At 40.0% G+C, this 19,273-nt stretch overlaps 1 protein-coding gene across 2 annotated transcripts in view; it reads right to left on the minus strand.

The window, feature by feature from the left end:
- LOC137632303 (prolyl 3-hydroxylase 1-like) overlaps window positions 1-19,273 on the minus strand; it is a 254,231-nt gene that overhangs the window by 178,822 nt on the left and 56,136 nt on the right. For both annotated transcript variants that reach the window (XM_068364219.1, XM_068364218.1), the window contains exons 3-6: window positions 17,788-17,931; window positions 17,238-17,418; window positions 16,601-16,726; window positions 3,932-4,065 (exon numbers count right to left, since the gene is read on the minus strand). In XM_068364219.1, coding sequence (XP_068220320.1) covers window positions 3,932-4,065; window positions 16,601-16,726; window positions 17,238-17,418; window positions 17,788-17,931 — 585 coding nt within the window. The remainder of the gene's footprint in view (window positions 1-3,931; window positions 4,066-16,600; window positions 16,727-17,237; window positions 17,419-17,787; window positions 17,932-19,273) is intronic.

The following is a 19,273-nucleotide window of genomic DNA, read 5'->3' on the forward strand; positions in this document are numbered from 1 at the left end:
GAGATTCAGAGTCGAGCTTTTCGGGCTTTTCCGTCGGCCCCAAGGATCAACCAAGCCCTAGAATGCATCCAGAGCATGCTGAGAAGGAACCGATGCTCAGTCAGGCAGTGGATGAGTCTAACAGGGACACTTTCATCGCTGGCCCTGTTCATCGAGTTAGGGAGACTCCACCTCCGCCCCCTTCAGTATCATCTAGCTGCTCACTGGATAAAGGACATGACGCTAGAGACGGTCTCAGTTCCTGTTTCCGAAGAGATGAGGTCTACTCTAACGTGGTGGAAGAACAGCTTTCTTCTCAAGGAAGGTCTACCTTTGGCTGTTCAGAACCCCGACCGCCGTCTCTTCTCGGACGCATCAGACACGGGCTGGGGTGCGACATTGGACGGACAGGAATGCTCGGGAACATGGAATCAGGAGCAAAGGACACTTCACATCAATTGCAAGGAGTTGTTGGCGGTTCATCTGGCCTTGATAAACTTCAAGTCCCTCCAGCTAAACAAGGTGGTGGAGGTGAACTCCGACAACACCACAGCCTTGGCTTACATCTCCAAGCAGGGAGGGACTCATTCGAGGAAGTTGTTCGAGATCGCAAGGGACCTCCTCTTCTGGTCAAAAGATCGAAAGCTCACGCTGGTAACGAGGTTCATTCAGGGCGATATGAATGTCATGGCAGATCGCCTCAGCCGGAAGGGTCAGGTCATCCCCACAGAGTGGACCCTTCACAAGAATGTTTGCAGCAGACTTTGGGCCCTGTGGGGTCAGCCAACCATAGATCTGTACGCTACCTCGATGACCTAGAGGCTCCCGTTGTATTGTTCTCCGATTCCAGACCCAGCAGCAGTTCACGTGGATGCTTTTCTGCTGGATTGGTCCCATCTCGACCTGTATGCATTCCCGCCGTTCAAGATTGTCAACAGGGTACTTCAGAAGTTCGCCTCTCACAAAGGGACACGGCTGACGTTGGTTGCTCCCCTCTGGCCCGCGAGAGAATGGTTCACAGAGGTACTGCAATGGCTGGTCGACATTCCCAGGACTCTTCCTCTAAGAGTGGACCTTCTACGTCAACCTCACGTAAAGAAGGTTCACCCAAACCTCCACGCTCTTCGTCTGACTGCCTTCAGACTATCGAAAGACTCTCAAGAGCTAGAGGCTTTTCGAAGGAGGCAGCCAGAGCGATTGCCAGAGCAAGGAGGACATCCACTCTCAGAGTCTATCAGTCTAAATGGGAAGTCTTCCGAAGCTGGTGCAAGGCCAATGCAGTTTCCTCAACCAGTACCACTGTAACCCAGATTGCTGACTTCCTGTTACATCTAAGGAACGTAAGATCCCTTTCAGCTCCTACGATCAAGGGTTACAGAAGTATGTTGGCAGCGGTTTCCGCCACAGAGGCTTGGATCTTTCCACCAACAAAGATCTACAGGACCTCCTTAGGTCTTTTGAGACCTCAAAGGAACGTCGGTTGTCCACTCCAGGCTGGAATCTAGACGTGGTCCTAAGGTTCCTTATGTCATCAAGATTTGAACCTCTCCAATCAGCCTCTTTTAAGGACCTCACATTAAAAACTCTTTTCCTCGTGTGCTTGGCAACAGCTAAAAGAGTAAGTGAGATCCACGCCTTCAGCAGGAACATAGTTTTCACATCTGAAACGGCTACATGTTCCTTGCAGCTCGGTTTTTTGCTAAAAACGAGCTTCCTTCACGTCCTTGGCCTAAGTCGTTCGAGATCCCAAGCCTGTCCAACTTGGTGGGGAACAAACTGGAGAGAGTACTTTGCCCAGTTAGAGCTCTTAGGTACTATCTAAAAGGTCAAAACCTTTACGAGGAAAATCAGAAGCCTTATGGTGTGCTATCAAGAAGCCTTCTCTTCCAATGTCTAAGAACTCAGTTTCTTACTACATCAGGCTTCTGATTAGGGAAGCACATTCTCATCTGAAGGAAGAAGACCTTGCTTTGCTGAAGGTAAGGACACATGAAGTGAGAGCTGTGGCTACTTCAGTGGCCTTCAAACAGAACCGTTCTCTGCAGAGTGTTATGGATGCAACCTATTGGAGAAGCAAGTCAGTGTTCGCATCATTCTATCTCAAAGATGTCCAGTCTCTTTACGAGAACTGCTACACCCTGGGACCATTCGTAGCAGCGAGTGCAGTAGTAGGTGAGGGCTCAGCCACTACATTCCCATAATCCCATAACCTTTTTAACCTTTCTCTTGAATACTTTTTAGGGGTTGTACGGTCGGCTAAGAAGCCTTCCGCATCCTTGTTGATTTGGCGGGTGGTCAATTCTTTCTTGAGAAGCGCCGAGGTTAGAGGTTGTGATGAGGTCCTTTAGTATGGGTTGCAGCCCTTTATACTTCAGCACCTAGGAGTCGTTCAGCATCCTAAGAGGACCGCTACGCTCAGTAAGGAAGACGTACTTAATAAAGGCAGAGTTATGGTTCAAGTCGTCTTCCTTACCAGGTACTTATTTATTTTATGTTATTTTTGAATAACTAATAAAATGAAATACGGGATACTTAGCTTCTTTGTTAACATGTATGCTGGTCTCCACCCACCACCCTGGGTGTGAATCAGCTACATGATCATCGGGTAAGATTAATATTGAAAAATGTCATTTTCATTAGTAAAATAAATTTTTGAATATACTTACCCGATGATCATGAATTTAAGGACCCGCCCTTCCTCCCCATAGAGAACCAGTGGACCGAGGAGAAAATTGAGTTCTTGTTGACAAGAAGTACTTGAGTACCTGCTCACAGATGGCGCTGTTGTGTACACCCCCACCTGTATAGCGATCGCTGGCGTATCCCGACCGTAGATTTCTGTCGGGCAACAGAGTTGACAGCTACATGATCATCGGGTAAGTATATTCAAAAATTTATTTTACTAATGAAAATAACATATTTCTTCATCACTTACACTTGTCTATTTTCGGCCTACTGATGGGCTCTTTAAAAAATAACTACCCAAGGAACATTATCTATACCAAGATCCAGATGTGGAGGAGCCACTGTCCTCGACCTACTTACAATCATACTTTGAATTTTGGTAAGATTCAACTTCATGCCCCCATAATTTGCACCATGCACTAATTTTAGCTAAATTCTATCAAGAGATTCAGGAGATGGAATTGATGCAGAGTAGCATATACCTCCATATGCAATGAGCTTATTTTCTATGCCAAACAACATGTCATGTGTACATATTATGTAAAGTAATGGGCCAAGAATACTACCCTGAGGAACACCATATATCACGTTCCCCATACTCACTCTGGTGCCTATCAACAACTCTTTGCAATCTATTACTTAAAAATTCAATAATGATACTAAGAAAAGACCCACCCACTCCCAACTGTTTGAGTTTGAAAACAAGGGCCTCATGATTAACATAGTCAAAAGCAGCACTAAAATCAAGGCCAACTTTATGAACATCCTGACCACAACCAAGGAATTTCTGTACACCATCGGAGATTGTAAGAAGGGCATCACATGCACCAAGGCCTATGTGAAAGCCAAATTGCAAACTAGGGAACAGATGATTACCTTCAGCAAAACTATTTAGACGCTTTGCAAAAAGATTTTCCGAAAACTTTAGATAATGTGGGAGTTATGGAAATTGGGCAGTAATCAGCTGGAATTGAGTTACCAAAAACGCTTTTAAATATGGAGTAACAATACCAATTCTTCGGCAATTGCCTAGTTTTTGCAGGATTTACCCTTGAACTAAAAAAAAAATTCCATTAGCACTTGAACTTGAAACACTTTCCCTTCAAGGAACTTACTTCTCACAAGTTTTAAAACAATGATAATCTATCACTGTGTAAAAGCAACAGGAACAGGGAAGGTTCATGGAAACAATTTTGTAATCTACAGTTTCTGCTAAATTCTCAAGAATCCAGATTTTACCTGACATGCGCACAAATGCAAATCTTACCTGTCTTGGTATAAACATGTCTTCAGTCACCTCTCCTTTCAAGTAGAATTCCTTATTACTAAGTTGAGATTCATCCTTTGGATCTAACACAAGAGCAGATGCTATAGCCTCAGCTGCCTTTGCATACAAACCCTCTGAAAAATTCAATATGAAATTATAGATATAATATATACTATAAAATTCTGCCTTTTAGTTAAAAAATCTGATATTTTAATGGTAAAAGGACACCTGGAAATGTATTTAAATGTCAGTTTTCTAGAAATAATTTCCTAATTCTAATAAAATTCAACTTTACAACATTTTAAAATCCACTTGGTTTAAAATAAAGCAAATTTTTCCCTAGAACCTGTACTTTCCTAGCAAGCATGTCTTACAGAACTGATTGACTGCTACATTTTGTCAAAGTTGCTAAGAGGTAAATTACAGTTCATCTTATCATTTCTGTATTATACAGTACTAAAAGTAATCTTAAATGGATAAAAACAATTTTAATGATATTTTTTTCTACTTTTATACCCACCATAACTATATTGCTTCTACTCGAAGCTGTGTCAACGAATACCGCCTAAACAAATATTCCCATTCTCTCCCCTTACAAAATGCATTCCCCTCGGGGAACCATCGTACCATCAGGCACCCGATGGCAACTAACTAGTCAATGTCGGAACCATTTACCTTTTGCTTTTTATTTCTCGTTCTTGAAGCCACAAAGCAGGTCAATAGTATCTTGACATCACTAATCGAGGTGGACGAGATATATATGATCAGGGAAATATAAAAATTAAAAATTCTTTCATTAAATTTTTTTATTTTTATGAGACATGAAAAACCCTTGATATTCATATTGCTGAATCCCACATTTTGATGGAAGGTGGAATAATGAAGGAAAGATATGGGATATGAGAAAATAACATTCTAAAGTAATAAATGTAACCACCATTCGAGGTTAGTTAAAAAAGTAACCAATCCTGACCCCAAGGAAACTCCTAATCACACTGGTTTCTAAGTTAGATTCTAATTCTATACCCACTAAACACCTTTAAAAACTAAAGTCTTATACAGTACAATAAACAAATCCTTGAACTTTCTCACTGAGAGAAATAAAAGTATAATTCAAATGAAATTTCAGCTGCAACTACCTCTTGATAAGAAAGCTTCTGCATACAAAAATTTCATGCTGCAAAACAAGATTCAAAGATTTTTTCGACTCATATTGCTACGAAACGAGGTAGGGTGCAAGATTCGCCCAACTGCCGATACTATTTTTTAAATTTACGGGCCACCAGCCGTAAACTCGCCACCATCCTCCTGTGCTCCCATTGGTTATATCCCTATTCTGATGCTAGTTACCGCCATACGATCTTTCTCTACTATTGGTCAGCATCTACTGTACAGTATCTCATCATGCTTCTATGTATCAGCGACCCTCGATCATTTCATTTCAGTAGCGCTATTGTTCACATTGAATTGGTGTTGGTGATTTCACTTTCCTGTATTACTGAACTGTATCGTGTTGCGATATTTAACTTGTACTGTACTTTATTAGCCATGGGTCCCAAGAAAGTTGCTGATGTGTAGGGAAAGGAGAAGAGGATGCTTTCTATGGAGACGAAGCTTGAGATAATCAAGAAGTATGAGGCTGGCATGTGGTTAAGTGTGATCGCTAAGGAACATGACCAAAATCCGTCTATGATAGGAACCATCCTTACAGAAGGAAGCCATCAAAGCAGCAACACCTTCTAAGGGCATGACTTGTTTTTTCAGCAAGAGGAGCCACATCCATGACGAGATGGAGAGAATGCTGCTTGTTTGGATTAAGGATATGGAAATCAGTGGTGACATGATCACTGGGATGATATTTGCCAGAGGGCCAGCATCATTTTCAGTGATATGGTGTGTGCTCAGGTAAAAAATGACGCAGGAGAAGGGACATTAAAGCAGGCCCCTTTGTTAAAAGGTTTGACAAGTTGACTTTCCAGGAAGGCTACAGTCCCTAGTAAGTCTTCAACTGTGACAAAACTGAGCATTTTTTGATAGAAAATACCTCGTCAGACATACATCACGGCAGAAGAAAAGAAGCTACCCAGGCAAAAGCCTATGAAGGACAGGCTTACCTTTGCATACTGTGCAAACACCAGTGGAGATTGTAAGGTGAAACCCCTGCTGGTGTATCACTCCAAGACTCCTCGAGCCTTTAATGCCCACAGTGTGCTAAAGGAGAAGCTTTCGGTGATGTGGAGGGCTAATGCAAAAGCCTGGGTAACAAAACGGTTGTTCACAATGTGGGTAAATTCTTGTTTAGTCCGAACTGTGAAAAATTATTTGGATGAGAAGTGCCTCTCTCTGAAATGCCTGTTGCTGTTGGTGGTGCCTGCTCACCCTTCTGGCCTTGAGGAAGATATCCTTGCTGATTTTTCATTCATCAAGGTTCTCTATCTTCCACCTTACACCACCCCTCTCCTCCAGCCCATGGACCAGCAAGTGATTTTATACTTTAAGAAGCTCTATACGAAATATGTCTTGATTATATTAAATATCTCTTCAAGAGATATTTCGTAATCACTGACAGCAAAAACCTCACCCTGCATGAATTTTAGAGGATGGCTCGGACTCATCGATACAGCTTGGTGGAAGGTTTCAAGGTGCACCTTGAACTCTATGGAAAAATCTGTGGCCTGATGCCATCTCTAGTAAGTCTTCAACTGTGACAAAACTGAGCATTTTTTGATAGAAAATACCTCGTCAGACATACATCACGGCAGAAGAAAAGAAGCTACCCAGGCAAAAGCCTATGAAGGACAGGCTTACCTTTGCATTCTGTGCAAACACCAGTGGAGATTGTAAGGTGAAACCCCTGCTGGTGTATCACTCCAAGACTCCTCGAGCCTTTAATGCCCACAGTGTGCTAAAAGAGAAGCTTTCGGTGATGTGGAGGGCTAATGCAAAAGCCTGGGTAACAAAACGGTTGTTCACAATGTGGGTAAATTCTTGTTTAGTCCGAACTGTGAAAAATTATTTGGATGAGAAGTGCCTCTCTCTGAAATGCCTGTTGCTGTTGGTGGTGCCTGCTCACCCTTCTGGCCTTGAGGAAGATATCCTTGCTGATTTTTCATTCATCAAGGTTCTCTATCTTCCACCTTACACCACCCCTCTCCTCCAGCCCATGGACCAGCAAGTGATTTTATACTTTAAGAAGCTCTATACGAAATATGTCTTGATTATATTAAATATCTCTTCAAGAGATATTTCGTAATCACTGACAGCAAAAACCTCACCCTGCATGAATTTTAGAGGATGGCTCGGACTCATCGATACAGCTTGGTGGAAGGTTTCAAGGTGCACCTTGAACTCTATGGAAAAATCTGTGGCCTGATGCCATCTCTAGTAAGTCTTCAACTGTGACAAAACTGAGCATTTTTTGATAGAAAATACCTCGTCAGACATACATCACGGCAGAAGAAAAGAAGCTACCCAGGCAAAAGCCTATGAAGGACAGGCTTACCTTTGCATTCTGTGCAAACACCAGTGGAGATTGTAAGGTGAAACCCCTGCTGGTGTATCACTCCAAGACTCCTCGAGCCTTTAATGCCCACAGTGTGCTAAAGGAGAAGCTTTCGGTGATGTGGAGGGCTAATGCAAAAGCCTGGGTAACAAAACGGTTGTTCACAATGTGGGTAAATTCTTGTTTAGTCCGAACTGTGAAAAATTATTTGGATGAGAAGTGCCTCTCTCTGAAATGCCTGTTGCTGTTGGTGGTGCCTGCTCACCCTTCTGGCCTTGAGGAAGATATCCTTGCTGATTTTTCATTCATCAAGGTTCTCTATCTTCCACCTTACACCACCCCTCTCCTCCAGCCCATGGACCAGCAAGTGATTTTATACTTTAAGAAGCTCTATACGAAATATGTCTTGATTATATTAAATATCTCTTCAAGAGATATTTCGTAATCACTGACAGCAAAAACCTCACCCTGCATGAATTTTAGAGGATGGCTCGGACTCATCGATACAGCTTGGTGGAAGGTTTCAAGGTGCACCTTGAACTCTATGGAAAAATCTGTGGCCTGATGCCATCTCTAGTAAGTCTTCAACTGTGACAAAACTGAGCATTTTTTGATAGAAAATACCTCGTCAGACATACATCACGGCAGAAGAAAAGAAGCTACCCAGGCAAAAGCCTATGAAGGACAGGCTTACCTTTGCATTCTGTGCAAACACCAGTGGAGATTGTAAGGTGAAACCCCTGCTGGTGTATCACTCCAAGACTCCTCGAGCCTTTAATGCCCACAGTGTGCTAAAGGAGAAGCTTTCGGTGATGTGGAGGGCTAATGCAAAAGCCTGGGTAACAAAACGGTTGTTCACAATGTGGGTAAATTCTTGTTTAGTCCGAACTGTGAAAAATTATTTGGATGAGAAGTGCCTCTCTCTGAAATGCCTGTTGCTGTTGGTGGTGCCTGCTCACCCTTCTGGCCTTGAGGAAGATATCCTTGCTGATTTTTCATTCATCAAGGTTCTCTATCTTCCACCTTACACCACCCCTCTCCTCCAGCCCATGGACCAGCAAGTGATTTTATACTTTAAGAAGCTCTATACGAAATATGTCTTGATTATATTAAATATCTCTTCAAGAGATATTTCGTAATCACTGACAGCAAAAACCTCACCCTGCATGAATTTTAGAGGATGGCTCGGACTCATCGATACAGCTTGGTGGAAGGTTTCAAGGTGCACCTTGAACTCTATGGAAAAATCTGTGGCCTGATGCCATCTCCACACAAGATTTCAAAGGCTTTCACGTAGGCCAAGCTCAAGCCAAAGCCGAAAAAGTTAACGATCCTGAACCTGTTGCTCAAGTCAATGTTGCCGTGATCATTAGACTCGGTGTGTCCATGGGTCTGGAAGTCGATGAGGATGACATTAATGAGCTTCTTGAGGAACACTGAGAGGAGCTTACGACGGATAACCTGAAGAAGTTGGAGGTCATGCAACTTAACGTCGTTCATGAACAGTTCTCTAGCAGCGACAAGGAGGAGGATGACCGACTAACAACGGCAGAAATTAAGGACAGTCTAGCTGGCTACCATAAAATGGCTGCTCTTGTAGAAGAGACACCCAGAAAAGGTTTACACAAGTCATATTCTTGGCCAGTGTAATTACGTTTACCTGAGTAATTTCAGGAATATTTTAAGAAGCAGGCATTAACAAGCTTAATTGGAAAGTTATTTATGAAAGAGGCTTTCAATACTAGTAGGCCAAGAGAAGGCTCAAAGTGATCCAAAAAGAGTGGAAGTGATGGAAAAAAATTATCAAATTTAGAAAATACAAAACGGAAAGTACAGTAAATAAAATACAAAATTGGAAAAAGGTAAAAAAACAAAAAATGAATTTAAAGTTTATCGTAAAGTTAAGTGTTAATATTTTCTGCCATTTGTTAATGATTCGTAGAGTTAAGTGTTAATGTTTTCTGCCATTTATTAATGTGTTTCATAAAGTAAAGTATTGATGTTTTCTACCATTTTTCATCCTCCTCTGTCCCTTCGCTTTCGGACATGACCTCACTCCAAAGATAAAGTTCCACATTTTTGTTACTGTATTTTCCATTTATTATTGCATTACTGTACTATCTCTTCTAATTATACATTTCATTTACAGTTTATTAATGGTTAGGTTAAGTATTGAATGATCCAAATGGTTGTTTGTTTCGTAACTGGAATACAAAGCAACACTACTTATAGGGGTATTATTTTCAGCGAAGCTGAAAGGACGAACCCTTAGAATTTAGCGAGGGTTACCTACTCATCCTGCTAGTTAACAGGGGTGGGTAGCCAGCTACCCCTCTCACTTACACACATGTGACTGTGCTTCTTTTTGCTTTTGGCTTGGGTGGAGAATGGTTGTTGCTACTCTTCCTCCTCTCCATTATTTTGGACTGCCATTTATCTGTTTTTGTCTTTTTATTTTTTCAGTGTGTGTGGGCTGAGTTCTTGCTACCGGCCATGCGTACCTGCACTGATTTGGAGGGCCGCACCTGCAGTACCTTCACGTATACGGTGGAAACCGATCCTTACTGCCTTTGTCCTGTATGCAGAGGTCAATGCTGCGATGATATTAGTGATGAATGCTTGGATTGGTCTGCCTCCCAGTGGAAAAGGTATGGGCGTTGGCTGAAGAAGAAGGCTAAGAGGGACTTTTCTCCTTCCCAAGGCTGCTTCTTCCATTTCCCGACCCCCTTCCGAAGCTTCTACTCGAACGGCTTCCTCCAGGGAGCCGTCGAGCAGTAGCATAGACCGATTAAACCCCAGTCAACCTTGGTCCTCGAGTCTGTGCTGCTTTCCCTAGTGAGGTGGCCCCCTGCTCTTCCCCCGAGGGAAGCCATGTCTCTTTCTCCCTTGTTACAGGTTTGGCCTTCATTGCGTTTGCCTGGCCTTGCCTCCAAGGAAGCTCTGTTGCAGTTACTTCACTGAGATATTGAGCTGCACGATTGTCAGTGTCAGATGTCGACCCCCTGACCTTGGTCGATGCGGTGGTTTCAGAGGTCTCATCTACTGCCCTGCCAGCAGACCCTGTTTCAGCTTCTTCCGCCTCCGCCAAGGACTGCGCTTCTCCGCCTGATGAACATCCTTTGGGGGGATAGAGCAAAGTCCAAGGAATGTCACTCCTGTGAGTTTTCCCGTCTCATTCGCATGAAGGAGCACTCATAGAGACTCCTCTTTGGAGGCCTGCTAACAGTCAGCTTGCTGATCCACCGGTTGCTGAATGACGTCGTCATCTTGGCAGGAGAACTTGCCGTGCTCATCCTCCGCTGCACCTTCGGGGTGCCCCTTCACCTTGGTGATGAGACGTCTCTTCGGATCTTCATATCTGCAGCTTTCCTCTTCGGAGGAACCTGCCCAGCATGCCTCTTCTGGTTCCCGATCCTCACCCGCTTCTACAGTCGCGTCTTCTCTCCAACAAACTTCGGTCCATTCTTCGGCTGCAAGGGATCGTTCGCGATCTCCTCCTGAGAATATACTTCCTTCCAAGGGTCACATTTCTCATCCTAAGCATCCGGGCAGCTGTTAGCTGACCATCTGCACTTTGTTTGCCTGCTCGCCAAGCTCCTGTACAGCATTCTCTGTCTCGTAAAACTCTTGCTTAGCGTTCACCTGCTCGTCAGGTTCGTTCAGACGCCCGCCGACCTGCAGCTCGTGAATAGACTATCCAACCACCAGCTCGTGAATCGCCTGCCCAGCCAACAGCTTGTTAATTGCCTGCTCAGCCGTCGAATCGTAAATTGGCTGCTCAACAGTCGACTCGTAAATCGCCTGCTCGCCAGTGTCATGACCATCCATCTGTTCATTTATCGCCTTTTCGACAGCAATTGCCCAAACGTCAAGCACCTGCTCAGCGTTCGCCTACTTGTCAGACCTCTTCGCTTAGGCATGCACCTTGTCAATCACCGAATCTCTGTACAACAGGCCAAATTTCTTCTGGCTGTTGACCAGAACGTTTTACTGGCTTTTCGTAAGCCCCGATCGCCCTCGCATCAACCGCGTCGCTCCCCAACGATTCGCAAATCGGCACCGTCAATTGTTGGCCCACCACCCATCCTTTCGTCGGACGGTTACGCTTGACCTTGCGATTTCGCAGCAACACTCGTCAATGCGTCAACGCTCTCCTGCTCATCCGCACTCATCAATGACACACCAGTGTCCGGCATTACTACAGCGATTGCCAGGCTCTCCAATGCGCTAGCACCCAGTTATTCTTTAGCATTCGCTACTGCATCAGCAGTCATCAACCACTCAGCATGTGATTGCAAAGGTGAATAACCATCCTCAGCCAAGAGAGCCAACGTTATCCTCCCAGCAGTAGAAAGGTAAGACCCTTTCCAGGTTACTTCTACCAAGAGCCTCGGTTCTTGGTTTATGAGCATCTTGGGAAACTCGGTTGCTCCTGGAACAGATTAAACTCGTATAACGAGTTATCACTGTAATTTCTTCTAACTAAAACCAAAACTTCAACAATTTATCAAAACTAAATCTTGCTACTGAACAAGGAATGGTTGGAGACCAGAGGCATTCAACAGACCTACATAAACACAAAACTGCGGCAGCTGTCCGGTATAATGCTTCCGTTACAGAAAGCCAGGAAAAATTTGAATCGCATTGTAACTTATTAGCCCAAAATGAGCCACTGAAATTTGATTTGTATCATGGGGCAAAATAAGGATGTCTTATTAGACACCAGCAATGAGATGAAACTGAGGATGAGGTAAACAGTCGTGTCATTGACTCATTAGTTGGGGGGGGGGGAAGGAACAGGAAATTTTTATTTTGATATAGACATCAACACAGCTTAGAGTAGAAGCAGTATGAACATTAAAGGAGTTTCATAAAAGAAAAAAAAATTTGTTTCCAAACTGTAGGATGGCAGTGACCAGAATCTTCATGGTCAGAAACTCATGTACAGGGTGTCAAAATCTTTCAACATAAACTCTATATACATGTAGGCGCCGACTTACAACGGAGATAGGGACTGAGAGACGCATCGTATGTCGATCTTGACGTATGTCGAACTAAATAGCTGAAGTTTCCGTAGATTTATTTAGCTGCATTATTATTAGGCAAACATCAAAGTCATATTTTATCAATATTATCATACTGTATATCATTATTTAATTTTCTTCTTCCATAGGATATCACATGCTCTAATAAAGCAACATTGTATTGTATTTTTCAATTTTGGAAACATTTTAGCTATCAGCAATTACCAACTTTTTTCTTTACCTTTGGTTGTGATCAGCTGTGCTGTTGATCTGAAGGTCCTGCTACCATATCGAGATAATGTGCACATACTTACAGCGTTTTGTTAGTATAATTTCTTAATTAATTTAAAATATATTCATGATGAATATTTACTGGATATCATAGTTTTCATATTGTTCATTTAAAGCCATTATTATTAATCATACAAATATTTTCTCTCTCTTTTTCTGTATGCGTGTGTGCGTACGGCTTCATACAGTATTTAAATATTAGTTCTTTATTAAGCCTTCATATTTCTCTAGAACTTGTGTTTAATTATAATTTATTAAAGCATGTTTATATGCTATTTTTCAATTTTGGGAGCATTTCAATATTGAACAATTACATGTACTTTGGTTTTACTTTCGGTAGGCATCAGCTGATTTTAAGATGACGCTACCATACTGCGATTTTACGCACATAGCGTTGTTTATATATTTTTTGTATTCAAAATATCTTCATAATGAATATTACATCAGCATTAGTTACCAGACTGGTTTTTCCTCAAATTTACGAAAAGTAGTACTATTCGTATAACTGCTTATACAGACCACAAAAACACTTGATATCGTTACTCAGTGTTTCGATGATGGGAATACTGTAATATGATTACTCAGTAACACACCAAAAGGAAATCATTCTGTTTGCGAGCGCGCTTCCGCCAAATATAACATCACAAGACACATGACGTAAACTCTACAAAGAATGGCTTCAAAATATGTAAATCCCTTTTCTCTTTTCTTGTAAGAAATAAAAGATAATACTTTCTTACCAAGCAAAAATTTTCATTTTCATGATGTAAAAGGAAATATATTTTCAAGAAAATATTTATTCTATTAGTGTACTTTCTTTAGATAAATATCAATATCAGAGATTGAATAAAACTAGCATAGAGACAAATTTACGCTATGTAGTACTCATAATAACGGATACAGACTCACAAAATACTTTGAATCGTTACTTGTTATTTTGATAATGACAATACTAATACTAATTGTTATCCTATTGGATGGAAATCACTGTATTGCCCCGTCGTTTTCCACCGGTAATATAGTCACCAGACGTATAATATGAACTCGACAGATATTAAAACTTTTCTTAATGTACTTTTTACTGATACAGGGTATTTAATACTGTACATTATCAGTAAAAGAAAATACTAATTTCCTAAGATAAATCAGTTTATTTATATACAAGAAAACAGATTATTTCCAAGGAAATATTAGTCCTATTAGCATACTCTTTCTGATAGACTTGTGACGTCATCACCTTGAAAGTCGCATATGTCGTAAGCCAACGACTACTTGTATAGCTAAACTAAATCACGTTTTCAGTTGTTTCCTAAATACGTATGAATTTATGCAATCTATAAAGGCCAGTGATACACTATTATAAATTTACCTCCAAAGTGAATTAACCCTGGAACGGTTCGGTGGGTCGTCCGCGACCCCGAGCGTCAAAAAAAAAAGAGGTTTTTCTCACGTGACTCACCCCCGTGACTGAATTTGTGGGTGATCGACCTGCAGTAGGTGTCTCGCCTACACGCTCTAGTAGTGTCCAGATGTGCATTGCTGTAGCTGTACTCCTTCCCCGATTTCTGAGACGCGTCGGGGTCGAGCGCGACCGAGTTTACCCTTCTAAGGTAATTTGCATAATTATCAAAGTTATTACGTATTATGAAATTGTCGTAGAATGGTGCAACTTGTATAGGTTATCAGTTGTGGAAAGTCTTGGTGGATTGTTTGGCTACCATGTGCATGATTTTTTTTTTAGTTAAAATGTCGTTCATCACCACGAGGACCATTTTACCGCGAGTGCCCCTTTTTCATTTTTTTTCATTTTTTTGCCAAGTCATTTTTCCGTAAGATATTGCCAAATAGTGTCGTAAAACTTTTGCTTTTTTAGTGTTGGAAAGTGTGTCTAGATGATCTGGCTACCCATGCGTGACTTTGTTTTTGTCAGATACGACGTAGTTAATGGTATATTGGGTATTTAACTGCAGTTGCCAATTTCTGTTTTTTTTCAATATTTGTAAAAATTTACTACGTAGTAAGGAATTGCCGTATATTATTGATTTTTTTTTCATGTTTATGTGTTAGAAAGTGTGCCTTGATGGTTGGGCTAACACGTGCATGTCTTTTTTTTTATCTGAGAAGCCGTATATTAGAATGATGGGCATTTTACCGCGAGTGCCCCTTTTTCATTTTTTTTCATTTTTTTGCAAAGTCATTTTTCCGTAAGATATTGCCAAATAGTGTCGTAAAACTTTTGCTTTTTTAGTGTTGGAAAGTGTGTGTAGATGATCTGGCTACCCATGCGTGACTTTGTTTTTGTCAGATACGACGTAGTTATTGGTATATTGGGTATTTAACTGGGGTTGCCAATTTCTGTTTTTTTTTTCAATATTTGTAAAAATTTACTACGTAGTAAGGAATTGCCGTATATTATTGATTTTTTTTTCATGTTTATGTGTTAGAAAGTGTGCCTTGATGGTTGGGCTAACACGTGCATGTCTTTTTTTTTATCTGAGATGCCGTATATTAGAATGTTGGGCATTTTTCCGCGAGTGCCCCTTTTTATTTGTTTTGCATTTTTTTGCTTAGTCATGTTACCATAAGGAATTGGCAAGTAGTGTCGCAAAACTTATATTTTTATAGTGTTGGAAAGTGTTTCTAGATGATCTGGCTACCCATGCCTATCTTTTTTTTTAGCCAGATATGGCGTATATATAGGTATGTGTTCGAAATTCCTGTGATTGCCAATTTTTCGTTTTTTCCCATTTCTTTCAAAATTACTACGTACTAAGGAACTATCACAGAGTAATGATTCATTTAGATGTTTATTTGTCGGAAAATGTGCCTTGATGGTTTGCCTAGCACGTGGCTGAATTTTTTTTTTTCTGAAATGCCGTATATTAGAATGTTAGCCATTTTTCCGCGAGTGCCCCTTTTTATTTGTTTTGCATTTTTTTACTTAGTCATGTTACCGTAAGGAATTGGCAAGTAGTGTCGCAAAACTTATTTAGTGTTGGAAAGTGTTTCTAGATGATCTGGCTACCCATGCCTATCTTTTTTTTTTACCCAGATATGGCGTATATATAGGCTAGGTATGTGTTCGATTTTCCGGTGATTGCCATTTTTTCGTTTTTTCCCATTTCTTTCAAAATTACTACGTACTAAGGAACTATCACAGAGTAATGATTCATTTAGATGTTTATTTGTCGGAAAATGTGCCTTGATGGTTTGCCTAGTACGTGGCTGAAATTTTTTTTTTTCTGAAATGCCGTATATTAGAATGTTGGGCATTTTTCCGCGAGTGCCCCTTTTTATTTGTTTTGCATTTTTTTGCTTAGTCATGTTACCGTAAGGAATTGGACAAATTTTTTTGGCCAAAAAAAGTTACCCTTTTTTTCTCATTTCAGATCTTCACCTCCATGGGTCTGACTTCATCCAAAATACATCAAGATGTGTCCTAAACATTCAAGAATCAATTCCTAAAAGGATTTGTGTATATATGTATAAACTTTTTTTTATGAATTTTTATGTAAGGTCTTTTTTTTCTACTTAATTTTTTAAAATATTTATAATAAATAGTTTTTCTGCAGATGAGTAGTATTTATCTTTACAGTTGTTTTAAGCATTCATTGAAGTTTTTTTTTGGCAAAAGAAAAAAGGAGGTTACTGCAAAAACTGATTTTTCAAGAATTTTTTTTGGCGTCGGGGTCGCGCGCGTCCGAGTATACCCTTAAAGGGGTGTCCGAGGAGCGTACCTATCCAGGGTTAATAAACCTTTCAATTGAATTAGTAAACCAGTTCATATATCAAATATTATAACATACCCCCAATAACAGTTGAAAAAGCTTTATCTCACAAAATACATCTCACCTTGGTAATATGAATACTGAAGATAGTTGAAGTAAGATGCATAAAAGTTCTCTATAGGTTCCCCATATAGGTTACCAAGTTCCCAACCACATCTTCTCTTGCACCTTAAAGTATATGTGTAATGATCTGGGGAAATAAGCACCACAATAAATCAATTATTCAATTAATGTATAATACTACTCAAACAAGAGATTAATAGTAGACCCATCATATTAGGCATAATACTGTTCCCAACATAGGTCTATCTATATTTTAAAACCAAAATTTCACAGGAATACATTCATGTTGAATAAATGTGAATAAAAATTTTAGTTATTGCAATACAAAATGAAGTGCATAAATATAATAGAAATGTAAACTACAGTAGGACTGAATTATAAGTGTTTATATACAAAAACAAATTAATAAATGAAATGCAAAAGAACCACCACAAACGAACATGTAGTTCCCAAAATCACATACAATTTTCTATTTATACTTTTACAATAAATGTTTGTCAATCTAGATAGAATAATATTTGATATGAGATATCTAAGAAGAGTATATTTAGTATCGTGAAACTATAAAATGCTCATTGTATTTATCATTCATCCATAAAGTAAGAACAAAAATAATTTGCCATACAATATTGACTTACTTGCAATAGAAGAAATGAAATCCGGGAACCATCCTTGATCAAAAGGTTTTTCGCAAAGATGCCGGCAATCATCTTCAACTTTGTGGTATGATGTAAGACTCTTCTCCATAAGGTCAATTGTTTTTCCATATTCATTATCATTGTAGGCATTGTTTCCTAGGATATAATTTTTTCCGTAATCCTGTTGATAAGTAACAATCTTTCAATATTCATAAGTTGACAAAAAGGCAGTACAGTACTGCACAATGGTTTGTACAGTAGTAGAATACTGTACCTACAATACTTTTGTTCTATTTATGCATCTTCATGGTTTATTCTTAGTACCTCAATAAAATCAATACACAGTTTAAGTAGAGTATCATTTCATGAAATATTCATATGCTTTTTAAACAGATAATTCTTGATTTAAAATTATTCAATACTCAATTTTCATTAAAATTCTGATATTCATCTGATTGCCAGGATTGCAAATTGACTTAGACTATTTTCTATACATCTCGAGTAATTATAACATTATTCTCTGTAATAACTTAAAGTAGGTATAACTTACCTTTAACTCTCGATTAATAACGGTTTCTGGCTTAATATTTCCCTCTGCAAGATAGTATTTCAAGTTGTTTTTCATGACTTCATGCTCTGGCTGTTTTGCCAAAACAGTTGCTGCTGCATCTGCTGCTTCTTTATGATTGCCAACCTACATTAAACCAGAAATACAAGTAAATTCACATTCCTGTAAATATAGCATGGATTATTATCATACCCTACATATTTTATTGGGTAGGGAGTGAAGGAACTCTGCATAGCTCCTCAAGTAAAGCCTAAATAACACTGCATAAATTGCACTGACATTAAACCCCCCCCCCCCCCAACAGGACCACTTATTGTATGATATTTCAAGTTTTTACAGTTTCACTGAAAGTACAACATGGTTTAAAAATAAATATATGGTTGGAAGACCCAGGCCTACATGGCTGATGACTATGAACTGCGAAGTAGATGATGAATGGAGAAGTATTAAATTAAAAGCTCAAGATAGAGACAACTGGCGAAATCTAACCGAGGCCCTTTGCGTCAATAGGCGTAGGAGGATATGATGATGATGATAACGACCATATATGGACAATGCTGGATTTCTTTTCTAACATATGTCGACATGGGGGTAACTAAAGGATGCATTATCCCTGGATTACTATGAACAGAAAATTATTCAGCTAATAAAGACTCCTAAATTAAGGGTTTTATGGTTGAAAATAAACAGGATTTGACACAAAGTTTAATTATTTCTAAACTTATCTTTGAATCATAAGCTATTAATTTTGAAAAGCCAGTATTACAAGCTCAAAAAAAAAAAAGACAAAATAAATTTTATATCTTTACACCATTATTCCCTTTCCACATCGCCTACATCAACCCTAACTCCTGGTGTTGTAGCTTCTTGGGAACGTCCTTGCCCGGTGGTCGCCAGACTGGGATTAGAGTCCCACTCAAACCCGCTAGTTCCTTTGGTTGCTGCAACTTATCTTCCTTGTGAGCTAAGGATGGGAAGTTTGGGGAGCCTATAGGTTGAGTCATCAGCAGCCTTTGTCTGGCCTTCCCAGGCTAGGGTGGAGAGGGGGCTTGGGCGCTGATCATATGTACTGGCATATATGGTCAGTCTCTAGAGCATTGTCCTGCTTGCTATGGCAATGTTACTGTCCCTTGCCTCTGCCATTCATAAATTACCTTTAAAACTTTAAACTGTTTAGGTAAGTGAAAGGAATAAACTCAGACAAAAAGAGTATTTCCAACCACGATATCGGTTCAACATATGCTGTAATAACCTCCTATACCCAGATTTGAATATAATTCATGAAAAGGGAGAAGGGGGAAAAATTAAAGGCGAGTATGGAAATAATTTATTTTAATGATAATATACTGTTTATTTCTTTCCATGTATCTCATCTTTGAATCATAAGATTAATACCACATGTCAGGGGGTGATAATTATGATACATCTAAAACATACAATGAAACTAAACAATCATTCCAGACTTCTC

Source organism: Palaemon carinicauda, chromosome 41 (assembly GCF_036898095.1).
Source record: "Palaemon carinicauda isolate YSFRI2023 chromosome 41, ASM3689809v2, whole genome shotgun sequence".
NCBI classification, from domain to species: Eukaryota; Metazoa; Arthropoda; class Malacostraca; order Decapoda; family Palaemonidae; genus Palaemon; species Palaemon carinicauda.